The 24544-nt window shown below is 44.3% G+C and overlaps 2 protein-coding genes across 2 annotated transcripts in view; both read right to left on the reverse strand.

The window, feature by feature from the left end:
• wwox (WW domain containing oxidoreductase) overlaps positions 1-17664 on the reverse strand; it is a 218741-nt gene extending 201077 nt beyond the window's left edge. The window contains exons 1-5 of the mRNA XM_083655179.1: positions 17535-17664; positions 15647-15711; positions 13880-13937; positions 13027-13196; positions 3831-3937 (exon numbers count right to left, since the gene is read on the reverse strand). Coding sequence (XP_083511305.1) covers positions 3831-3937; positions 13027-13196; positions 13880-13937; positions 15647-15711; positions 17535-17641 — 507 coding nt within the window. The 5' untranslated portion in view covers positions 17642-17664. The remainder of the gene's footprint in view (positions 1-3830; positions 3938-13026; positions 13197-13879; positions 13938-15646; positions 15712-17534) is intronic.
• A 5255-nt stretch (positions 17665-22919) lies between these two features.
• LOC310792960 (lysophosphatidic acid receptor 4-like) lies at positions 22920-24512 on the reverse strand (the record flags this gene model as incomplete). Its single annotated transcript, XM_083654722.1, has 2 exons — positions 22920-23747; positions 24498-24512. 2 exons carry the CDS (start codon positions 24510-24512, stop codon positions 22920-22922), a joined length of 843 nt encoding a protein of 280 aa, XP_083510848.1.
• Between the last annotated feature and the right edge of the window lie 32 nt (positions 24513-24544).

Below are 24544 nucleotides of genomic sequence, written 5' to 3' on the forward strand. Positions count from 1 at the left end.
GTGAAATAGCATGTAGTTAAAGTGAGTGGAACAGGAGATGTGTAGGTTAGGTAAGGGGTTGCGGTGAAATAGCATGTAGTTAAAATGAGTGGAACAGGAGATGGTTAGGTTAGGGGCTGTGGTGAAATAGCATGTAGTTAAAATGAGTGGAACAGGAGATGTGTAGGTTAGGTAAGGGGTTGTGGTGAAATAGCATGTAGTTAAAATGAGTGGAACAGGAGATGGTTAGGTTAGGGGCTGTGGTGAAATAGCATGTAGTTAAAATGAGTGGAACAGGAGATGGTTAGGTTAGGGGCTGTGGTGAAATAGCATGTAGTTAAAATGAGTGGAACAGGAGATGGGTAGGTAAGGGGTTGTGGTGAAATAGCATGTAGTTAAAGTGAGTGGAACAGGAGATGGTTAGGTAAGGGGTTGTGGTGAAATAGCATGTAGTTAAAGTGAGTGGAACAGGAGATGGGTAGGTTAGGTTAGGGGCTGTGGTGAAATAGCATGTAGTTCAGGTCTGGGGCAGAGGCCAAGCGCTACAGAGCTATAAGACTCGGGTGTTAAATGTGTTGTGTAATCCACCATGTGAAAGTAAATCAGAGAGGAATCCCTCCAGAGCTCTCTCACTCTTTCTGTTGCATATCTCTGCTGGTCTCTCTGTGTTTTCTTTCTCTATCTGCCTTCCCCTCTGCGTCCGCTCTCCCTCCTCCTTCCCCCGGCCCCCCATCTGCCACTAAGCCCCTCCCACTTTTACTGTGGCTTCATCGCAGCCTGTAAAAACAGCCCCCTTTGACCCCTCTCAAGGCGAGCAGCATCGGCCATATTGTAAAACACAATGATAAGGTAAATGTTTCTCCCCTAATGAGCTGCTCCACACAGCTCAAACACAGGCAGGGAAACAACACCTTCTCTTCACATCAGGCCTGCAGTGTCCCATCACCTAAACCCTGTGTAGCATCCATGCAGCTAGCACTAATTACACGGGAAGACGTCAGCAAAAACATCGATATTGCATTCTTTAAAAAAACCCAAAAAAGGCTCTATAATGCATGCATAATGCATTAAATAAATGTCGACTGTAAAACGTGTTAAATTTTAGGACTGGGACGATATGCTTACCTCCCGATTCGATACTATCACGATACTTGGGTGCTGCCAGTGGTGCCGATTCAAGATGGATTGCAATTCTTAAGTATTGTGATTTGATATTACAATTTATTGCGATTTTCGTTCGCTTTTGTAACACGAGACCATGGGAAAAACATTGAATCATACACTTCTCGAGGCTGTATATGAGTCATTATGTCCATCAGTCTTTCTGAGATTTACTTCAGCAGCAGGTCTGCCTGCCAGGTCACTGGCAGGCAGGTAATGGCCCACCCATTACGATAACTGTCGGCCAAATCACCCCCCATCAACAACAACAAAAGCACTTGATTGGCCGAACCTCTGAACCAATAGCCAATGAAACTAAAGATACAAATTCCCCGCAAAAACACACTCAAAAATAGACACAGACAAGGCTGGTTTGCTCTCAAAATACAACTGATCCTAAAACTGTTGTTTGTTGTGGGTTCTTCAACATTTAAACTTGCATCATATGAGGAGGAAAAGATGCTTGTTTTTTATTAATATATCGATTTGGGGGGGAGAGATTGATTCAAAAATCAGCCAAGAAAAAATCATGATACTTAATTAAATGAATCGATTCCCCCCCACCCTCATTAAATATAGACCGTTAGTTAGAAATTAATATTGTCCAGCAGTTATATCAGTGGAAGATTAACTGGGCGCACAGGGCCTATTTTCCTCTTCCAGGAATGTTCTGTCCAGTGTATTGTTGTGTTCATATACAGTCGACAGTCCTGGGCAGTCCGGAGCATGATTGGCTGGGAAGGAGAAGACCCTCTGACCCCGCTCTTCCTAACAGCCAGTGGCTGTTCTGACCCGGGCCATTATCCGTCTGTGACCTCCCTATTACACCCACTGTCAGAACACAGCTGAACCACTGCCCCCACTGCCAGGACGGGCTATCACTCTCACCTCTACTCTCAACAGCAACACTGGCCCGCACAGACAGAGAGAGCGAGAGAGAGGGAGAGAGAGGGAGAGAGAGAGAGGGAGAGAGAGAGAGAGAGAGAGAGAGAGAGAGAGAGGGAGAGAGAGGGAGAGGGAGAGAGAGAGAGGGAGAGAGAGAGAGAGAGAGGGAGAGAGGGAGAGAGAGAGAGAGGGGGAGAGAGAGAGAGAGAGAGAGAGGGAGAGAGAGAGAGAGAGAGATAGAGAGACTGCGTTCTGAGAAACGGTAAGCAGGTAGTTAGAGGTCAGAGAGGGCCTCGTGCAATCGGGGACGGCAGCCCCACTTGGCAGCCGGGGCGGAACTCAGAGAGCGACCTGGAAGTAGATATGATGACCTTTTGTACAGAGGAACCCCAAAATACACCCCCTTATCAAAATGACCTTAACGTAGGAGCATGGGAAGGCGAGCAGAGTCCATCCATCATCTTAAAGATTAATCCTCCTCTCTATTCTTCTCCTGAATCTATTAATAACGTCGCCAGAGGGGAGAATTTGCCGCGAAGATTTATTCTGATATTGTGACTTTTATTCATTAGCCTATAATAGGGGCATTCCTTGAGAAGGAAATATGGACTTGAGCTTGGGAGAATTCTAATTCTCAGCCCGCCTGCTCTGTTTGAACTCTATGGCCTGCTGTTAAGTCTATCATGTCATTCGATGACAAATTGCGCGCGCCCACATGTCACCGTGCCGCGCACACAGAGGGAAGATGATCATTTACGCCGGAGCGGTCACCAGTTGCTTAAGTCTTTTGAAGCAACTCTAAATCGTTTCCACGCGGTAATTCACAAAACATTTGAACAACATCTTCTGGATAGGGTCATTCCACGGGAGGTGTGTGTGAAGCTTGAAAATCAATTTGATGACAAAATCCGCTGCTTTGGATCGGAGCTTTTCTCACTCATTTAGACAAAGCGGCTACATTAATAGATGTGTACACTGGATTTCACACTGTGCAGCAGCACTGACAGCCCCAGGGGCTTAGTTCAATTAGAGACTTGGGTGAGTTTAAACACTGCGGATCTACTCTCGCTCAAAGGCGTTTGTCTCTCTCTCTCTCTCTCCCTCCCTCCCCTCTCCCTCCCTCTCTACATCACTCTCTCTCTCCCTCTCTACATCACTCTCTCTCTCCCTCCCCTCTCTCTCCCTCCCTCCCTCCATCACTCTCTCCATCCCTCCCCTCTCCCCCTCTCTCTCCTTCCCTCGCTCTCTACATCACTCTCTCTCTCTCTCTCCCTCCCCTCCCTCCCTCCCTCCATCTCTCTCTCCCTCCCTCCCCTCTCTCTCCCTCCCTCCCTCCATCTCCCCCCCCCCTCTCTCCCCATATCTGCGCCGAGCACTCACTGACTCTCCTTCTTCTTCAAGTCCTGCTCTCTGTAATCAACCCAGTGCTAATGGCTTATTCTTTCTGCTCCAGCGGCCACATTTCACTTGTTTATTTTCCCACACTCGTAAATCTGGGGACGCGTCACAAGCGCTGCGATATTAGAGCAATAATCTCAGGTAATTATCAGATGCCCTCTCTCCCTCCCTCTCTCTCTCTCCCTCCCTCCCTCTCTCTCTCCCCCTCGCCTTGTCCCACCCCCTCCCTCCTGATACCGAGACAGCCATACAGAGAGGAGAGCCGGCCCCCGATACACGTTTGGGTCACGCAGGAGTCCGGCCGGGTCGCTGTATTCTACGCCGTCGTCAACGTCCCCTCCAACTAATGTAACACAAGAGGTGACAGCTTGAGCGGGTTCTTGACGGGTTCTGCTGCTGCCACTTACCCATTCCTGCTGTATGAGGCCCACTGCCTTGCTGGCCCGGGACAGGTTCCGACACGCCAGGATGACGTGGGCGCCGTGCAGAGCGAAGGACTTGGCCGTCTCAAAGCCTGCAACATGCAGAGAGAGGGAGAGAGGGGGGGGTGAGAGACAGACAGACAGACAGACAGACAGACAGACAGACAGACGGACGGACAGACAGACAGACAGACAGACAGACAGACAGACAGACAGACAGACAGACAGACAGACAGACAGACAGACAGACAGACAGACAGACAGAGAAACGGAGAGGAGAAAAAAGATTGAAAGAGAGCAATGCTTTCAAGATTAGTTTTTTTTTTAAAGATAACTTGGAGATTCTCAGCAGGGCAGTTGAATCTAAGGGTGGTGGGGGGGGGGGGGGGGGGGTGCAAGTTACAATCCCTATCAAGTCATATAATTTATTTCATTGAGCAACCCAGTGGTCTAGCGGAGTTAATCATTTCTCTCTGAAGTGATGAAACTGATTGAATTAATATGTGGTTCAAGACTTCTTCCTCCCGCTCTCCTCAGATAAAGTTGGGGAACCAAAACCACTCAGGCACTGGCAGAAGGTACCGCCGACACATACGACGACGGGACGGGAGGTCGGTCGCTAATTATGTCAGTAATTATACCATGATGGCGTTAATTATGCAAACAACACTCATAATGGAGAACGGGAGTCAAGTGAACAATTGAACCGACATGACATTCAGACTGAACCGCGCGGTGTGATATTTCACTACATCAAAGTGCCTCTGATAAGGCCATTTCTCCCATCAAACGAGCTTCTCAGATATGCACAGAATTTATCAGTCCGAGACTCCTTCATGGCTCCATCCAAATCATGTAGTCCCGATAAAACTGACAAAAAACCAAGATAGAGGGAGAGAAGTTCATTTCTAAATTGCAAGTCTAAATGGGTCATTTCAACCCGTAGGTTGAAATTAACTTTGAGATTAACTTTTTTTTCTCCCCTTCGCCATATTTTTATTTCCTTTGACATTTACTATCCTTCAAAGTCGTGCGAAAATGAAGAAGCTCGACTGCAAAGAGCAGCATCCCATTTTTTCTGTCATCATCGCTAAACATAAATGTACAGTCAGATGTATACACACACAGACACAGACACAGACACACACACACAGGCAGAGTGAGTGTCCTGATTGACAAACAGAGACGTGCGCAGAAATTGATCGTGGCAAAGAGCGTCTGAGAGGCAGAGCAGCAGGCAGAGTGTATCAGAGGGTGGATTAATATGAACTGTAATTAGATTATACGTCTTAATCTGATTTTCATTAAGAGCAAAACTGGGAGGCCTAATTGTGAGGAGAGTGTTAAGGAGTAATATCTATTAAAACTCAAAATTGGAGTAGGATTGGAAGCCCGTTCTGACAAGTGAAGCATGGAATTAAATTATATGACACCTTATTAGGTGTAATGGAGGGGACTGTGGCAGCGTGCGGGGATCGTTTCACTCACAGGAAATGGAAAGGAAAATAAAAACAACATGGCAGAGGGAAAGAATTGCAGTCTGGCTCACTGAGTAAATATGCACTTTGGAATTGCAGGTACAGTATAGCTACTTTAAGGAAACAAATGTCATAAAAATGTACCAGTGTCACAAAAATGTCTCTATAATATATAGTATATATAATAATTTTCTCTATAATTTAATTTCAAAGCCAATAAAAAATAATAATTTGAAATCCTCTGGATGTGTGTTTAAAGGTAGCTAAGGTTACAGTATATTCTAAATTCTCAATCCATAAGCAGGAAAAAGACCTATTTAAATTTGCAAATGATTAAAAACAAAAAAAAACAAAAGAAAAACAGGATTCTAAACATGCCATAAGTTAAACAGCGATTTCTTTCATCTTTTATAAATTGAACAAGAATACTGGCTGCCGGTAAACAAGAACACCTCACACTCACTTGTTGTGTGTACAAAGCATGAAAGTGAAATTAATCGACGCCAGTGTTTTCCATAATGGAGAACAAATTAGAATATGGCAGGGACAACAACAGCGGGCGCCGGAGCCATGTATTTCCAATGACAAATAACAAGGGCTTGACATTAATTGTGAAATAACGAGAGTGGCGTTGCTGTACAGAGAACTCCCCGCCCTCTCGCCCCGTGTTTGCCGGTTAGAGGGGGGCCGCGCCGGAATGAGTTCCTGGTCAGGTGTGCGTGTTCTCTGACGCGGGGACATGACGAGAGGTCAGACCGGGGCTTTCCGCTGCTCCGCCTGGATCGACAGATGCCACAAGCTGTTTTACAACACACAGGAGGCTCCGCTGTTATGTCGGGGCTGTAATGATCCTCCAGGTTTGCTTTGTCTGCGTCAGGCAGGCGGCGGCGGCTACGACACAAGTCGCAGGAAAAGACAGGAAGCGGAAGAGGAGTCAAAGCAACAATCAAATCCAGATCCTGTACCTCTGTGGTTTGTGCAATCTAAAGATTCGCGACATTACAAAAATACGGTAAATGACTCCGCGCGCGCGCGCGACTGTTGAAAATGTATTTGACTGTATTGTATAAAAATGAAAGAAAAATCTCCATTAAGCAGTGACTGCTCTTCATGGTACATTAGGATCCTGGCCCTCACTGAAATCCCCAATAATGAGTGTGATTTAGTGATTTCACGCTTTGTTTGTCCCCCCCCCCCCCCCCCCCCAGGCCACCACCCCTCTCCGGATCCCCCCCCCCGCACACAGGTGGATTGGCTCAATGTAATGAGATCATTACCAGCCTCGTCACTAAACGTGTTTATTTGGCTGCTCCCTCTTTCTCTTGATCTGCATCCAAAGAGGCGTTTAACTCAAATCAGCATCTGTACATTTGGGCAAACCGAAGTCAATTCAGATCATTACAAGATCGGTGGGTAAACGTGTCTACTTCCCCCCAATCCCCCCGTTCACCAGCGCTGAATGTTGCACTCTAAAACAAAACAAACAAACAAACAAACACAAATAACACAACAGCGTCGCCTACCCACTCAGGCTCGGCAGCGTGGCCTGTAACATGACTTTTTATTCTCAGAGGGAGAAGGCAAAAGGCCCTTCACACTCACACTTTACCAACTGTCTGTTTATATATTATATTTAATTCTAACAACCTCTGAATAGTTTATCAAAGAAAAACAGTATTACAAGTGTTAAAAAAATTGCGCAAGGTGTTAAAAAAAGTTATTTTGTTTTGTTAAGTTGTTTTGTTTAATGTTTTTTTGACATGGACATGAATTATTTGGAGCTGCCTGTTGAAGGCCAATGCCAAAACATGGATCTTGGATCATGGAGATGCTCGTCCCCCTACATCTGGACCATGATGCCACTGCTCTAGGCTACGATCCACCCCCTCTACCCCAGAATCCACCCCCTCTACCCCAGCATCCAATCCACCCCCTCTACCCCAGCATCCACCCTCTCTACCCCAGCATCCACCCTCTCTACCCCAGCATCCAATCCACCCCCTCTACCCCAGCATCCACCCTCTCTACCCCAGCATCCACCCTCTCTACCCCAGCATCCAATCCACCCCCTCTACCCCAGCATCCACCCCCTCTACCCCAGCATCCACCCCCTCTACCCCAGCATCCACCCCCTCTACCCCAGCATCCACCCTCTCTAACCCAGCATCCACCCCCTCTACCCCAGCATCCACCCTCTCTACCCCAGCATCCACCCCCTCTACCCCAGCATCCACCCTCTCTAACCCAGCATCCACCCTCTCTACCCCAGCATCCACCCTCTCTACCCCAGCATCCACCCTCTCTACCCCAGCATCCACCCTCTCTACCCCAGCATCCACCCTCTCTACCCCAGCATCCACCCTCTCTACCCCAGCATCCACCCCTCTCTACCCCAGCATCCACCCTCTCTACCCCAGCATCCACCCTCTCTACCCCAGCATCCACCCTCTCTACCCCAGCATCCACCCTCTCTACCCCAGCATCCACCCTCTCTACCCCAGCATCCACCCTCTCTACCCCAGCATCCACCCCTCTCTACCCCAGCATCCACCCTCTCTACCCCAGCATCCACCCTCTCTACCCCAGCATCCACCCCTCTCTACCCCAGCATCCACCCTCTCTACCCCAGCATCCACCCTCTCTACCCCAGCATCCACCCTCTCTACCCCAGCATCCACCCTCTCTACCCCAGCATCCACCCTCTCTACCCCAGCATCCACCCTCTCTACCCCAGCATCCACCCCCTCTACCCCAGCATCCACCCCCTCTACCCCAGCATCCACCCTGTCTACCCCAGCATCCACCCTCTCTACCCCAGCATCCAATCCACACCCTTTACCCCAGCATCCTATCTCATTCCATCCCAACACTAACTAACTCCTGAGTGTCTCCATGATGAGCGCACCTGTTCCTGCGGCTGCTGTGTATTTCTTGCCCCAAAAGAGGAGAACCTACCCCCCCCCCCCCCCACTGGCCTGTAAGAGCCCCTCTAATTCCCCTCCATTAGTTCTAGAGGAGGGAGATGTCACCCCAAAAGTGGGATGTATGGTTAGTAATTACAGCCCAAGGTTGAGCTGTTCCAGGCCAGAGCACTGGAGTGCTTCTATTACCCCTCCCTGTCCCCTCCTGCCGCCTTCCTACCCCCCACCCTCCGGCCGCTGTCTCACCATCCCTGACCCCCCCCCCCTCCCCCTCTCTTTCCCTGACCCTCTGTGTCCACCTCGAACTCCCTACGCAATCTCTCATCACACCTCACACCACTACACTGCTCACCCCCTGGTCCTCGGCAGCCACCCTCACCTGACTACCACACACACACACACACACACACACACACACACACACACACACACACACACGCACGCACACACACACACACACGCGCACACACACACACACACACACACACACACAACACACACACACACACACGCACAGAACCAAGTCAACTTCACAAACACACAGCAAACACAGGTTCACACACAGCAGCAGCATGCAGAAACACAAGGACATACACAGACGCACGACGTCTGGCCCGTGCACATACTGTAGCTCCGGAGTGTGAGGGCTATTTTCATCGCCGTCATCAAAATCCCCCCTTTGGTGTAACTTTCATCCCCTCTCATCATGCGCAGACTGTAAACTGGATAGGTCTATAAACTACTTGACTACACACAATAACCCGGTAGCCTTTCATTTTATTTCACGCACAGCCTTTAAGCACATATATGTATTCCATCCTCTCTCTCTAACCACTTCACTTCTATTATATTACAGCTGTAATCATTATTGAACCCTTCTGGCCTCCGGCGTAATACTCTTTGCATGTTACACCGGTTTGGGGTCTGCATAGCGAATTTCATCCAAGGTTAATAAAGTTGAATAATTTGACTAACCAACCATAACTGGTTCTCATTACGTCGCCAATAAACACATTCATCAGAGAGGACATGAAATGCCCGTTGGAAGAGAAAAAAAAAAAGGGAAAAAAGAAAAGAAACCTCTCCTTCGATTTCCTCTGGCGCTCGGTTGCAATAACATAAGCTACCACCGAGGAGAGGGAGCAGGGCCCCGGACACAATCCGGACTGTCCCACAGCGGACACCACACACACACACACACGCACACACACAAGAACACAGATATACTCTGGGCGTCATCACCACATGCGGCCACTCAGAGACACAGAGACACACAGACACACACACACACACACACACACACACACACACACAGGGACACAGGCACCGCATGCCACCCTCACCAGGAACATCTTTTTATCCATCTAATTCCTCCCACTATGAATAATGCATCTCCCTCCTTACCCAGACTCGGGTTTGACGCATCGCTGCGCGGCTCTTTAAGGGGGTCCTTATTCATAAACAGCAGTGCAGTAAATACCAGGGCTTTGCAGCCAATTTAATGGCAGTTATGCTTAACAAATCTGCCTCAATCTAATGATCAGCCACAAAGCCAGGCTCTGGGTTTAATCTGCACACAGAGGCTCCCCCGGCTCCGCGACTCACTGCATCTGCTTAGGGATCTCTCCATCCAGAGAGAGGACAGCAACGGGGGCCTCACGCCTAATCCAGCACACACAACACCGGGGATCAACACAAACACAGAACAATGTTAGTCTTTCATGAATACGAATAACATTCAAAGTCCTAAAACACTGCAGGGACGGATGCTTAAGAGATATTGATGCGCACTGAGACTGTTACGAAACGCTGCGTCCCAAATCCTGGCAATTCCCCCGCCTGGCGGCCCGCCTAAGTCTTTCCTGCGCCTTATTCCGACATTGACCCTTTCCCACCTAAACAAAAACACCACGTGGAATTGAGTGCACGCCTTTTGATGGAGTGGAGCTTCTCAGCTTTCCCACTGCAGCAAGCCACCGGGGGGGATGGGAAGTGCCGAAGAAGGGATTCTACACGTTAACATAAAGAAAAAGGAATAAACCACGCAAATGCAGAATAATAATATAATATGTAAGGACAACTCATCTTTCTTACATTGGCTCGGCCTATGCCTGCTGTCACTGACAAATATTCAGGCGAGGAGGGAGGGGGGGAAACAGCTAATATTAGAAATAAGACCATGCCTCAACTTAGTTTTCCATCTTGCATGCGTCAGGTAAAGTGTATTTGTGGTTTACAAATAGCATGTGGGAGATATAGATAGATAGCGCCTAGCCCGCATGTTCTGCTGGAGCGAGACAGGGGGGGTCAACACATTATTCCTGACCACTATTCAACATACGTTACAACACTGACAAAATGGCACCTGAGAGCCTGGGAGAGTAAACGCTGCTCCCCTGACAGCCGAACACATACGTGTAGCGTAGCTAACACACACAGGTCCCACCAGAGCTGTCACAGGGCCAAAGAGATGACTGCATGCACCAAGAGAGCACAATACAAATATATATATATATAGTTTTGCCTCAACGTAATAAAATAAATGACTATTTTTAGAGAAAGGTTTTGCTGAAACCAACTTTCCAGTTGCAGAGACTGATGAGGGGCAAGAAAAAGAAAAAAGAAAAAAATAGAGTCACAAATGCCATTGAGCAGGAGGGGGAGGAGAGGGGGGGGGAGAAAAGCATTCCACCTGTGAGCCCAGTGGGAGGAAAAATGTCCCTTTAAGGACAACTGTGCCACGGACCCCTGGCCAGTAAATAACCTGAGTTGGTTGATAGGAAGGGAATTAGAGCCAGAGCAGGAGTGTATAATGGGGATGGATAGGAGGCCTGAGCCCAGGTCAAAGCTGCTTAGGAATCGATGCTGAGGTACAGGTGTACAACCACAGGTCTATAGGAGTAAGAAAACCTTTAGAGAGGGGGGGGGGAGAGAGAAGGAGAAATAGGGGGAAAACAAACTGTGATCATTCCTTTCCATTATCACAATTAAAAACCCTCTTCAGCTTGGTGCTGCTTTTTAATTTACAAAAAGGAGCAGAGAAAGGAAGAGTGATGTTGTGAAGCGATCACATCGGCAGGACAAACCACAGTCTCGCCTCCCAGCAATATCGCAATGGAGCTTCAAGGTTGGGCACAAAACCATTGACGATTACATTTCATGCATAAATAAACTCACACTATATATAGGCACATTTCAACTTCATGTGCACTAAGAGCTCAATTAAAAATCTGAAATGAAAATTTGCTAATTAAATAATATACCACTATTATTACTAATAAAAATGTCACATGTATCCTGTGGAGGAGAAAACACTGAAGAAAAAGAAAAATAGCCTTGACACTGGATTAAAACACTATTGATGCCATTAAAATGCTAAGTGAGTCCAGCCAATTGGCATAAGCACATTTCACTGGTAGGCTAGTGGAATGTCAAAAGAGAACACTAGTATTAGCAATTATTATTAGCATACTGTTCATTATGGTTGCTGCATATTTGATATCTCTGATGCATTTGGTGAAAAGTAGAACAAAGATTAGAGTATAAGTTTAATAAGCAATTACACAATTAAAAATGTCTTGTGTGTTTGTAGCTTTCTGATGCATTCTTTTGAGAAATGCCGCTTATTTGAGGATTCGGAAAATATTAATTTTATAAATACATCAGCGCAAAAGCTAAATGTGGATTTACTTGATCATTATAGACTTTTATCACTAAGGCAAAAAAACAGGCACATGTGTGAAGCTACCGTATGTATATAACATTTTAAAGCCATAACACCGGCCAGCCTATGTGGACCTCCTGTGCCCTCTTGTGGTGGAATCCAATTGCAATTTTATCCCTATAAAATAATTGTTCATCTCCTTTTAACCAAAATTTTAAAAATAATCCCACAATTCTGTCTTGTGTCTGCATTATTAGTTTTTTTATGTTATTATCAGTTCATGGCAATTATATACAATTCGGGGAACTGATTTTGTGTTGAAATGTCTGACTGTGGGTTTTCAGTTTTATGTTTTTGCAACAAAAGAAAAGTTGTTCAAAATTTGGGAGAAGATTAGTCACCATGTACAACATACACGTTTTGCTGCTACCAACATTTAGAATGAAGTTAAGAGTGAAGTTCCTGTATTAAAGAGTCATTGAGTTCAGTACGGTATTCGTCCACAGCCTCCTTTGTTCAGTTAAGGTCCCCGAGCTGCTGTAAATCTCTATACTATAGTGCTGTTTTGCTGCATCTCATAATATATAATGTACACACAGCAATTACACCGCCGTGGCATTCCTTGGAGCAAAGGATTTGAATATAAAGACAATTAACGATTTTATGTTTATTTGATTCCCCTCACACTGTCGTTATCTATCCCCGACAAAGCAGGAAGCCTGAATAAATGGCCACTACTTGTGCTAATTTAAAACTAAAAGAAAGAGGAAATACATTTGTTTCCAGACGATTATATAGTGAGCCACGCATTTGCCGGGTACAAATGGACACCATTCATTACAGTTAACAATGACATCCAATTCAGCCCAGCTAATGAACTTCAATACAATCATGTTCGGTATTAAGGAATGATTTGTTGAGTCTAAGTGTATCATTTTGGAGGCTAATGTTGATGAATGCCTCGTTTTAGAGGGATAAGATGGAGACTCTGCATCCTCGGCAGCCTCCAAATACAGCGCGATACCACATCACCACCTAGTGGCTCTATCGTGAAAATACACTATCTCCAACATTGCTGCATAGAAAAAAACGACTGAACTGGGATTCATGAAACTCACCAATGCCGGAGTTGCCCCCGGTAATGAGGACTACCTTGTCGGAGAGGTCACGACCTTGCAGGATCTCTAGGGCGGCAGTGTTTCCGTCGTAGCGTTTTGGCTTCACCAACACATCCTCCACTGTGAAGGCCTGGCGCGGGTCAAAGTATGTGGTCCGCTTGTTAATGTGGCTGAGAGCGACAGAGGAGAAGATGGAAAAGGGAAGGTGGGGGCGTTGTGTAAAGGGTTTGTGTTGAAATGATCAAAACTGTTTTATGAGACAGTTGTTACGGCAGTAAATAACAGAAACAGCAGCCTTCCATCGTGAGCACAGCCGAGCATATCCTCTAAGACCAAGAAGGCACAATGCGACTTTCTCTTCTCTGACATGTTAATGACAATAAACTGCCCCCTCCTTTTACATATTGTATTGCCAACTGTATTTTCTGTGTAATAGTATGTATGTTTTTATCTTTTATTGTTTTGAATTGTATTGTGTCTCACAACTCCATGTGAGTGGTCCTCAACTTTTTAATGCACTTTTTGCTGTTTTTTATACCATACATGTTTGTTGAGGAGTGACACAAAAATAAAGATATATCTATCTATCTATCTATGTTAAACAAACAGGCCTATTTGCTCTCATCCCTGTTTGCTTCTGATGTATTTAAAAGATCCTCTTTGCAGAACCGTGTGCATGTGCCAGGTGCATCGGAGGAGAAGGATAAAGTCCAAATCTGTCAACTCCTGCACACTGCACTGCACAGCGTCTTCACTTCTCAATAACTTTATTGCAAGGCACAACGTTTTAAGTGACCTTTGTTAGTCTAGAGATTTTTAACTTTGCTTCTAATTTACACCATCTGGAACTTACTCAACATAAAATATCTGTCCTTTATCATCTGTTTCTTGCTCCCATCCATATGGTAAATCTGTGGAGAAAGAAAGACATCAAAAAAAATTAAACTGTGTATAAGCAGAGGAATGCTTTTGAACAAATTAATACCCCTGCCACAGCATGAATAAGGCCTCAGTGATTGTTTGTAGAGATCATATATTCAAAGGCTGCCAGTGCCAGTTTGTAGAGATCATATATAGCCGAATGCTGAGAAAAAGGAAGTGCTGTGGGGTTGCGCTCTGGTGAAAACCGTCTATATATATATAAATATATAAAGGTGATGTCATTAGAGTGCATCCAGAGCCTTTTAAAACCTTCATCCATATGTGCAGAGACAGAGCATAATGCAGTGGTTCCCAATCTTTTTGTCTTATGTACCCCGCCCTTAGCTGTTTTGCCATGCCAATAGTACCCCCTCACTCATGTCTCTAGTTGGCTCTAGTTTTCAAAAGCCAAACCACTGAGAGAGAGAGAGAGAGAGAGAGAGAGAGAGAGAGAGAGAGAGAGAGAGAGAGAGAAAGGGAGAGCGCCCAAAATACATAGCTGAATTGCTCCCACGCTACGAACCGTCTAGAACTCTTAGGTCAACAGGGTCCAGCTTATTAACCGTCCCTAGGATCAAATCAAATCATGGGAAGGCTGCATTTACCCATTATGCTTCTGCTAGCTGGAACAAATTGCCTGAAGACCTCAGATCTGCCCCAACCTTACTTACTTTTAAAAATAGACTAAAGACTTTTATGTTTACCGTCGCTTTTAACTGCTGACAGCTACTATGCAAACCCAATGAGTCCTCTAAGTTTTTTGCTCTTTTTGCAACTGCTGCGCCTGTTGCTTAATGCACTTTTTATACTTTTTTTTAAGTTTTGTTGTGATGCTTTTAAATGTCCATTTTATTGTCTTCTTTTATTTTATTTTCCTGTCAACCATTTTATGTGAAGCACTTTGAATGAAATGTGTATGAAATGTGCTATACAAATAAACTTGACTTGACTTGACTTGAGAGGGAGAGGGAGATAGAGACAGAGACAGAGACAGAGACTATAATTTAAAAAAAAATCTCTTGTTCCGGCTTTCTGATGTATTTAGTCTTCTATGACAGATTATCTTTGGGTTGTGGACTGTTGGTCAGGACAAAATAAAACATTTGAGGATGTCATTTTGGGCTTTGGGGGAAAGATTATCATCATTTTCACTATTTGGTGACATGTTATAGACCAAACGATAATAATGGACAGATTCATTGATAATGAAAATAATTCCCTGTTTTTTGAGGGTGTGTCCCCCATGTCTTCAGTGCCTACTGCCCAGTTGGGCTATCTCATCAAAAGGGCCTTTCTGTGTGGAGTTTGCATGTTCTCCCCGTGCTCCCCTGGGGTTCCTCCATATACGGTATAACCCCCCACTAAAAAAAACATGCAGAAATCGTCGTCTGACCAGTGGTGTTTGGAAGAAGTTGGTCCCCAGTCGCTTCACTGCAGCTGCCCACCGCTCCTGGCCTCACCATGGAGGAGGATGAGCCAGGATGGGTCAATTGCGGAGGACAAACTTCACGGTGCCTCCAAAAAGCATGTCTGTGTGTCTGTACTGGCCGCTGTGCACGTGTGCGCATGCCATGGTGTTTGTGACAGAATAAAGAATAAAGAATTTGTCCGTCCGGTTTAAAGAACCTCTGCCTGGAGTAATAGAGTAATCATTTTCTTCTGGAGCAGGTGGAAATTTAAGAAACCGAATGAAGCAAACCTCCAGCACAACGTTTCTTCTTCCCTGTCTTGGGGTGTTCCCACTGCGTCTTCATCTCGTCATGGCTGTGAAAATCAAAGAGAGGAAGGAAGAGAAATTAGCATGATCAACTCAAACAATATGGGAATCATTAACCCTCAGGCTATTCTATGTTGCGTGTCAACACTACACTAATGAAGAGCCCTCCATTGGCTAAAATGCATTGTAAAATGTCTGTAGAAGATGAAATGATGCCAGTGCGCATGCCTCTGGACTCGGGTCCCAGAAAACTAGCCGATTCTCATCAAACTTTGTCTTTTAAAAGAATAACCGCTCATTTTCTGGAGCAACTAGGCTTCACATATAATAAGGTTGCCCCATGCAACCCTACTCATGACTTCAAAGTGCAGAAATAAGATGAGTTTAATGCCCGACACAGATTTCCAAAATAATTTTGGCGAGGCCAACGGAGGGCTCTTCATTAGTGTAGTGTTGACACACAACATAGAAGAGCCTGAGGGTTAGGGAATCATATGCTTTCAACCCAAGTTACTGCCATCAGCTTAGACAACAGTAGCACACTGTCCTGCCAGTGATGTGGTGTTCATGCTGTGAGTGAGGATTATTTACTTCAACTTCTCCAGCGCATTTAACATCATCCAGCCCTGCCTGCTGAGAGACAAGCTGGAAGAGCTGCAGTTAGACGCCCCCCTGGTAATCTGGAGTACTGACTACCTAACCAGAAGACCACAGTAAAAGTAAGCCTGCTGGACTGTGTCTCGGTAGTCTCAACGCCAGACCCATGAGAGTTCTTACGCTGATACACTACGTTACTGCATGCTGCAGATCTCTCTCTGGGTCTGGGACACTTTCCCTCAGAGGGCTGGTTATGGGAGGGAACCGTTCACTTGGCCAGTCATATGCCAGTGATGGCTTCAGTCCTCTCCAATCAGTAGCGACTTTGCGATCAGACAACACGGGGGGCGCAGCCCATTTTTTGAACCGCTCTCTCATCGGTGCTACGACCTGTCACTCATTCAATTTCAACCCGCCTTCAAAACCAGCAGTGGCTGTTAACTGGCACAGACTCACTTATGTAGCGATTCAACATAATATTTGAGTCTGGGGAGAGACTGTCTCAGAGACGGTGGTGAGTAGTACGGGGGCCCCACAGGGGACCGTTCTCACTCCTGTCCTGTTCCCAATCTACACTTTGGACTTTCAATACAACACCGAGTCATGTGTGTATATTTGTATGTATGTATGTATGTATGTATGTATGTATGTATGTATGTAAGTAAATGTGTCTACACACACAGACTGCAGGAACTTTCTGTATGCACGTTTTGGTATGCATGTATGCTTGAACTGAATGTATGTGTATACACACGTGGACTGCACAGGCACTTTTTTTTCATCTCTCCTACCCTGTCCCTGCCAGGACTGGTCTCTCTCTTATCTTTTTTTATCTTGTTTACCTTTTTTATTGCCTCCTTTTTTAGTCTTTTACCATGCTTTTATCTGTACTTTATTTGTATGTACAAATGGAAGCTGCTGTACAACAGAATGTCCTTCCTATCTATCAGGACTCAGTCTCCAGAGTAGTAAAAGTACAGGGGTGAGAGAGCAGGTTTTTTAATTCAGTCTACCATTTAGCGTTACCATTCAATGTAAAGCTTCTGACATGCCATTAATGTTACAAACTGGCTAGTTAGATAGTAGCGTTAGCTTAGCTATACAACTCAGGGCAGGTGCAGCAGACATATATCTTCATAGCACAGCACACTCACTCTTTGCAGCCTGAGCTAGGGAACTTAGCAATTTACGCTCAATTCAGCCCTTAAATGCAGATATGTTACAGACAGCTACCTCAGTATTGTATTGTTAGCCTAGTCGAGACCTCACTTACTTTGCAAAGTAGACCCATCCATCTTTCGTAGACCTCTCTTCCCACCCGGGAGGCAGCTCATCCTCACTATCGGTATCGTCCATACCTGCGTACTTCAGAGCCGACATAACTCGCTTTTTTCACCTTAACGACTGCGCTGTGCCAGCCGGATAATCTCTATTCAATGGATGGATACAGCTGTCACAGCAATTCCCCTGCACTTCCGCAACAACAGGGTGACGAAACCGAAATGCAGTCTGGGAAATAGAGTTTTGTCATGTCGCGCAAGATGGCGGCCGCCAGTGTAAACAAATGTTCTTGAGCGGAGGCCTACTTTACTGACCGATTTTTTTCTTGCATTAGTATATTTTACAGCTGTAACTGACCAACAGAAGACTGTATTTGTGGATGATATTATCACGAATATATAAATTGGAGCCGAGGATCCGTTTAGCTTGAGAAGGAGCTGCTCTCTCTTATGTGCTCAGATAAATGGTTAGCTGTGAAGCTATATTGAAGCTATCGGAGCTTTGAAGGACAACGTTTCTCAATAAAACATTCAGGAGGAAAACGTCCTGTCGCTGTATGACAATGTCTAAAATCCAAAACCTGAAAGTGTTGGTGAACCACCGACTACGTACGGCTATTGAAGAGATATTTGTGCTGTTTGAAAGAACGATAGCAGAGTACGAGGAGGAAGCTTCTTGTTCAAAAGTGCAGATCGACCGTCGCCGACATGGAAAGCTGCTGGACGCTGTTTTAAAACCTCAAGTGCGCTTACACAGTGCAGACCTGCAGCAACTGTTGGTCATTAAAGAAGAGGTTCCCCCTAAGCAGCAGGTATGGAGCCCTAGTCTGGACCAGGAGGACCCAGAGCCCCCATACAGTATAGAGGAACAGGAGGAACTCTGGATCAGTCAGGAGGGAGAGCAGTTTCAGGAGGACTCAGAGCCCCAACACATTAAAGAGGAACAGGAGGAATTCTGGATCAGTCAGGAGGGAGAGCAGCTTCAGGAGGACCCAGAGCCCCCATACATTAAAGAGGATCAGGAGGAACTCTGGATCAGTCAGGAGGGAGAGCAGCTTCAAGGGCTGGAGGAGGCTGATATCACAAATTTCCCATCCACTGTTGCTCATGTGGAAAGTGAAGATGAAGAGAAACCTCAGTCCTCACAGCTTCATCATCATACTGATGAGAATGGAGAGGCAGTGCCTCTAGCCAGCAGCTCAAGTGAACAGATGAAAACAGAAGCTGATGGAGAGGACTGTGGAGTGTCAGAACCAGCCAGGAACTTGGATCCAGAAAGTGATTTACAACCATCTAGTGATGGCAAGACTTCGGACTCTTCTGAAGCTGAGACTGAAGAGAAAAAACGCTTTATTTGCTCAGTTTGTGGTAAAATATTTGGTCGTAATGGAGACTTTCATAGACACATGCAAGTTCACACAGGAGAGAACCCCTTTATTTGCTCAGTTTGTGGTCACAGTTTTGGTCGTCAAGCATACTTGACGGTACACATGAGAATCCACACAGGCGAGAAACCATTTAATTGCTCAGTCTGTGGGAAAAGTTTTAGTCAAAAGGAAAGCTTGAAAGCACATGGGATAGTCCACACAGGAGAGAAACCATTTATTTGCTCAGTTTGTGGTAAAAGTTTTAGTCATAGGGATAGCTTGAAAATACACAGGTTAGTCCACACAGGAGAAAAAACATTTAATTGCTCAGTCTGTGGTAAAGATTTTGGTCTTAAAGCAAACTTGAAGACACACATGAGATACCACACAGGAGAGAACACGTTTATTTGCCCAGTCTGTGGTAAAGTTTTTGTGAATGAAAAGGACTTGAAGAGACACTTGAGAGTCCACACAGGTGAGAAACCCTTTAATTGCTCAATCTGTGGTAAACGTTTTAGTCAAAATGTACACTTGAAGACACACATGATAGTCCACACGGGCGAGAAACCATTTAATTGCTCATTCTGTGGTAAAGGTTTTGGACAAAATTCAAACTTGAAGAGTCACATGAGAGTCCACAGGATAACAAATATTTAATTGTTCAGTCTGTGGTAAAGGTTTTGGTCTTAAAGGAAACTTGAAGACACATGAGATACCACACATCAGAGGTCATTTAATATTAGACTGGACAATAATTCAATATTATCATTGTCTTCAGTAGAAACATATCAATACCATAAATTGAGTGATTGTCATACACAATTCTCTTCTAAATGAATGGTAAAATGCAAATTATTAGTGTCTCAAAATGAGATGAAACAAATGAGGGAATATTATTTGAAAATTGTTATCTTTCTATCTTTGTTTGTATCTTACCGTATATTATCCTACATTTCAGTTGTACAGTGAACATCAATATTGTCAGACATGCCAGAAATGAGCGCGCAATATTTCTAGTTCTGATAAAAGGGAAAAGTAAGGGGGAACGGTGGTGCAGTGTTGCCTCACAGCAAGAAGGTCCTGGGTTCGATTCCCGCCTGGGACGCTGTGAGTGTTGAGGGTGTGTCCCCATCCCCATGTTCTCACAGTGTATCACGCTGATTCCTCATATTGTATATTGTAAATGAGATCTCTTATTGCTTTTTCCTTTCAAAATAAAGGCTCTGTCAAGCTGACTAAATTACACACTTCCTGTGTTTAAAATGCATTTAAATGCATGTGAATAAATTATGTCAATTGTACTCTTTTTTGGATGTGTATTTGTATAAGTGTATACACAGCACTATCCTCTGCAGCTCTAATCAGAATGACAGGCTTCAATCTCTTTGTTTTTCTTTCTTCCTCCCTTCCTCCAATAATTGCTGTCTACACTGTGTACCTGTATGTCTTAAGTGCATGTGGGTTTAGCTGTTGAACCCTTGAACAATTAGTGCAGCCATATACTGTAGGTTTGATTGGTTGATTAAAAGCTGTAGTCCACTCTTTTGTAATATCTTTATTTTCAGACCACACACACAAATCAACCGACAGCAGTGACTGACACGCAAAACACAGCCTATCAGTTGAAACAGCAAGAGATGAATGATTTCATTGGAGAACTCAACACCTGCATCATTTGAAATGCAATGTATTAGTTTGAAACTGAACTCCAATAGAATGCGGATTCATAAGTCCGGAAACTTGCTGTCCCAATTCAAATTCAGTCCTTATCATTCAATTTCACTTCTTGCAATTCTGTATTGACCCAGGCCGGCAGGGGTCCACAGCTCCAGTCCTCTAAGAAAGATGATTTTGTTCCAATTTTTTTTTTACTGACTCATATATTCATGATGACTCTATGAAGGAACACACCTACCCCGTGCTGCTGGCTGCTGTTTGAGTCCCCAGCCTTCAGCTGTGGCTGAAATGACAAACCTCTGTGTGTGTGTGTGTGTGTGTGTGTGTGTGTGTGTGTGTGTGTGTGTGTGTGTGTGTGTGTGTGTGTGTGTGTGTGTGTGTGTGTGTGTGTGTGTGTTTACTTTGATTCACCAAAACAAAGCAGCACATTCACATAGACACAGCTGACACTTACAAAAGTGTTTGTATGACAGAAGCATAAACCAAACACAAATTACCGGTAATACAGGAATGCAAGAAAGCATCAGTCTGATCCCCATAGCTGGTCAGTTCAAGTAAGATCTGATTAACATAAGTTTATAAAACAGACTTTTGTGTTCAAGATAATCTTCACAAATGAACACGAAGATGCAAAACACAAAGGTCAGTTTCATAAACTTTTGTTTTGGCGAAGCTAACTTCTGGGGTTCAGGATTCATTCCTGCGGCATTATTAAGGCAAAATGTTTATAAATTTCAAAATGCAGGGATGGGGGAAAGAAGGAAAATGACAACAGGAAAGTAATAAAAAGAAACGTGAATAAAATTGAGCAAAATACTGGGAGGAAAGAAACCAGTTGTAATGCAGAAAGTAAGAAAATATTCAAGCAAGCTTATTGTAAAAAGCTATGAAACATTATCATTGACTTGATCCATGGTGTTTCAAGTCAGTATACTCTTCCTCAGGCAGCAATGAGCTGCAGGCAGAACATTTAGCAGCAAGTATGATGATAATAATCATAATAATAATCATAATACACTTTATTTGTATAGCACCTTTCATGTATAAAAGTGCTTTACATTCAAAAACATTAAAACAAGAACAAATAGAACTACAGCATAAAAAAGACATTACAACAATATAAATTAGAATAATTATTGAATATGGGTAAATTAATTACAAACAATTAAAAGCAAGGCCATAAAAATAGGTTTTGAGCTGCTTCTTAAAACTTTCAACAGAGGTTGCTTGTCTGATAGTGGGAGCATGTTCCAAATCCTCTGTACATTTGGAGAAAGCTGCATCACCATGCTTCCTGCTGTTTGTTTTGGCAATAAAGTGAACACAAGTTTCACTAAATGTGTTCCTGTGTAAACCAAAAGCACTTTTCACTCAAATGTCTGCTTTGCAAGTCTCTGCTTTGCAATACCGGTACAGACTGTAGATATGACCACACTTTGTCATGGTGCCAAATGTTATGGAAACTTAGACTTACAGCACTTAAAAACAGTTAAACAGCATGAACATATGAAAAGTAGACAGACTTGTTAATTGATACATTGTTGAGCATTGCTTTGAATCCAAAACTGGCATCTTTAAATGTTTTTGAAGTTAGCATATGAATCCAGATAATATAGCCTAATCTTGAACCTCATAGCTGCCAGAACTGCAGGAACTGTATAACCAGCGGTGCCTCAGGAGGTCCCTGAAGATCATCAAAGACACAAACCATGCCCACAACAGCCTGTTCTCCCTGTTACACTCAGGGAGGAGATACAGGGTCCCAAAAGCACACACAAATCGCTTGAGGGACAGTTTCTTCCCGCAGGCCACGAGACTCCTTAACATACACAAATAGTGTAGTAGCTGTACTGTACCGTACTGTAGCTGCTACCATTATGTATGTCTAATGTTTAATTGTATGTTTAATTAGGTATATGCTATTTGCACCTGTACGTCAAATACGTCGATTTTAAAATGTTTAAGCACATCTAAAGTATGCACATGACATGTGCACCTATGTGCAGTGAATATGCCACTGTCTCTGACTTGTCTTATCACTATACTGCCTTATTGCTTGTTGTGTCTCTTGTTGTTTTTGCACTCATATGCCCTGTTATATTTGTACTATGTTGTAAACGGAGTCCACAGCACAAGAATTTCACACGTGATACTTGTACTACGGAGTGACAATAAAAATCTTGAATCTTGAATCTTGAATACAGTGGGTTCACAATGCACTTGAATTTTATTCAAGTTGAGTAATTTTGTATGGTTTACACACACATAAAGAATATATTTGCTTATCAAATGGAACATCACAATGACAGTTGTGACATGCCATCTTATCCTAAGTCATGTCCTTGTCTTCACCCACTCTCTTGCCAGTTCCACATCCTCTTTTTTCTTCCAGAAGGCATCCAAAGAAAAGTAATATAACAGTGGATCTAAACAGCAGTTCATACTAGCAAGACATATGGTTGGCATGATTATATATTTTTCGTTACTAAGCACAAGGGCCAATGACATAGGAAAGAAACAGGTGATAAACATGATCAAGTTCATGGCAAAAATCAGCATGACATTCATCTTGTTGTTGACCCTTGCAGAGTCACTGAGATGCCTGCGGAGAGTCCAGGACACCATAGCAGTGGACACAACATTGACTGCCAGCATGGTGAACACTAAAGCACACTGAAAATAAGACTTCTCTGGTTTGTCGTGACATTTAGCAAAGTTAAAACAGGTAGATGCACTGCAATTGGATAAACTTCTTGAAAAGTTAATGCTCTCTGGGACATTCACTACCAACACAAAGATCCAAACAAAGACAGAGGCTTTCCAGGCATTGGAGATGGATCTCACATGCTGTGATCTCAGCGGGTAAACCACTGCCAGCAGCCGGTCCACACTGATGAAGGTGATGAAGATGGAGCTGGAGCGGATGTTGTTGTGGAAGAACATAATGATCCAGACACATGCCGTCATGCCAAAGGGCCAGCTGCCTGTGGCGTAAAAGTAGACCCTCATGGGCAGGGAGATCACCAGCAGCAGGTCTGAAAGGGCCAGGTTGATCATGAAGACGGCACTGGGAGATGTGAGGCTGTGGCGGCGTATCAGAGTCCACAGTGACACAGCATTGAGAGGCAGATGCAGCCGAAGACTATGGCGTAGTCCATCTTGCTGTCGAGCTTTGGATCATTTGGTTTCAAGGTAATGTTCTCGTTCATCGTGTCTACCTGACAAGAAAAGCACTATCTGTGTATGCTTGACTGAATATGGTACAAACCACACAAGCATAGTTCTGCCCTCTTTTCCTTGGCCTGTGGGAGGAGGAACACATTCAGCACCCAGCCAAAAATAAATATTTACATGACATCATCTGGTGGGGACACTACATCGATGACATCATCATCATCATCTGGAATGGGAGTGTCGTGAATCTGACCTGCACTTCCACAAATACATGAACTCAATCAATAATAACATTAGACTGTCCCTGCCTTTAATGTTCCAAAAATGAAAGAACAATAACAAAAAATCAAAGGTGTCAGTCCAATATATTATTAAAGTGACTGTAGTGAAATATGATTGGGGCAGCAGGGGTAAGGTTAATGTCATGTAAATTAGAATGAATTATTTGTGTATTTGAAGGTACTCAGACATCATCAGGACCCATTTTATAACCCCATTGTTGTATTGAATTGAAACAATACAACACCATTTATCTTCCTATTCCTTAAATTGCGAGTTGCAACAGATTTTGCAATGCCAACAGCTAATAACAATGTCCTAGGTTAAATATCAGTAAACATTTTCAGATCAAACTTTATACATGGGATACAAGTTGTTGTTGTTGTTGATGATGGTGCAAGTCTTCTAGCCTATTATTGGCATTGCAAAATCACTCATGAATCATTTATTTGCCTGTACCCTGCCCTGAGCCATGTATTGTAAATGTTGTCTTAAACAGTACAAGT

This window comes from Poromitra crassiceps, assembly GCF_964638095.1.
Source record: "Poromitra crassiceps genome assembly, chromosome: 18".
Lineage (NCBI taxonomy): Eukaryota > Metazoa > Chordata > Actinopteri > Beryciformes > Melamphaidae > Poromitra > Poromitra crassiceps.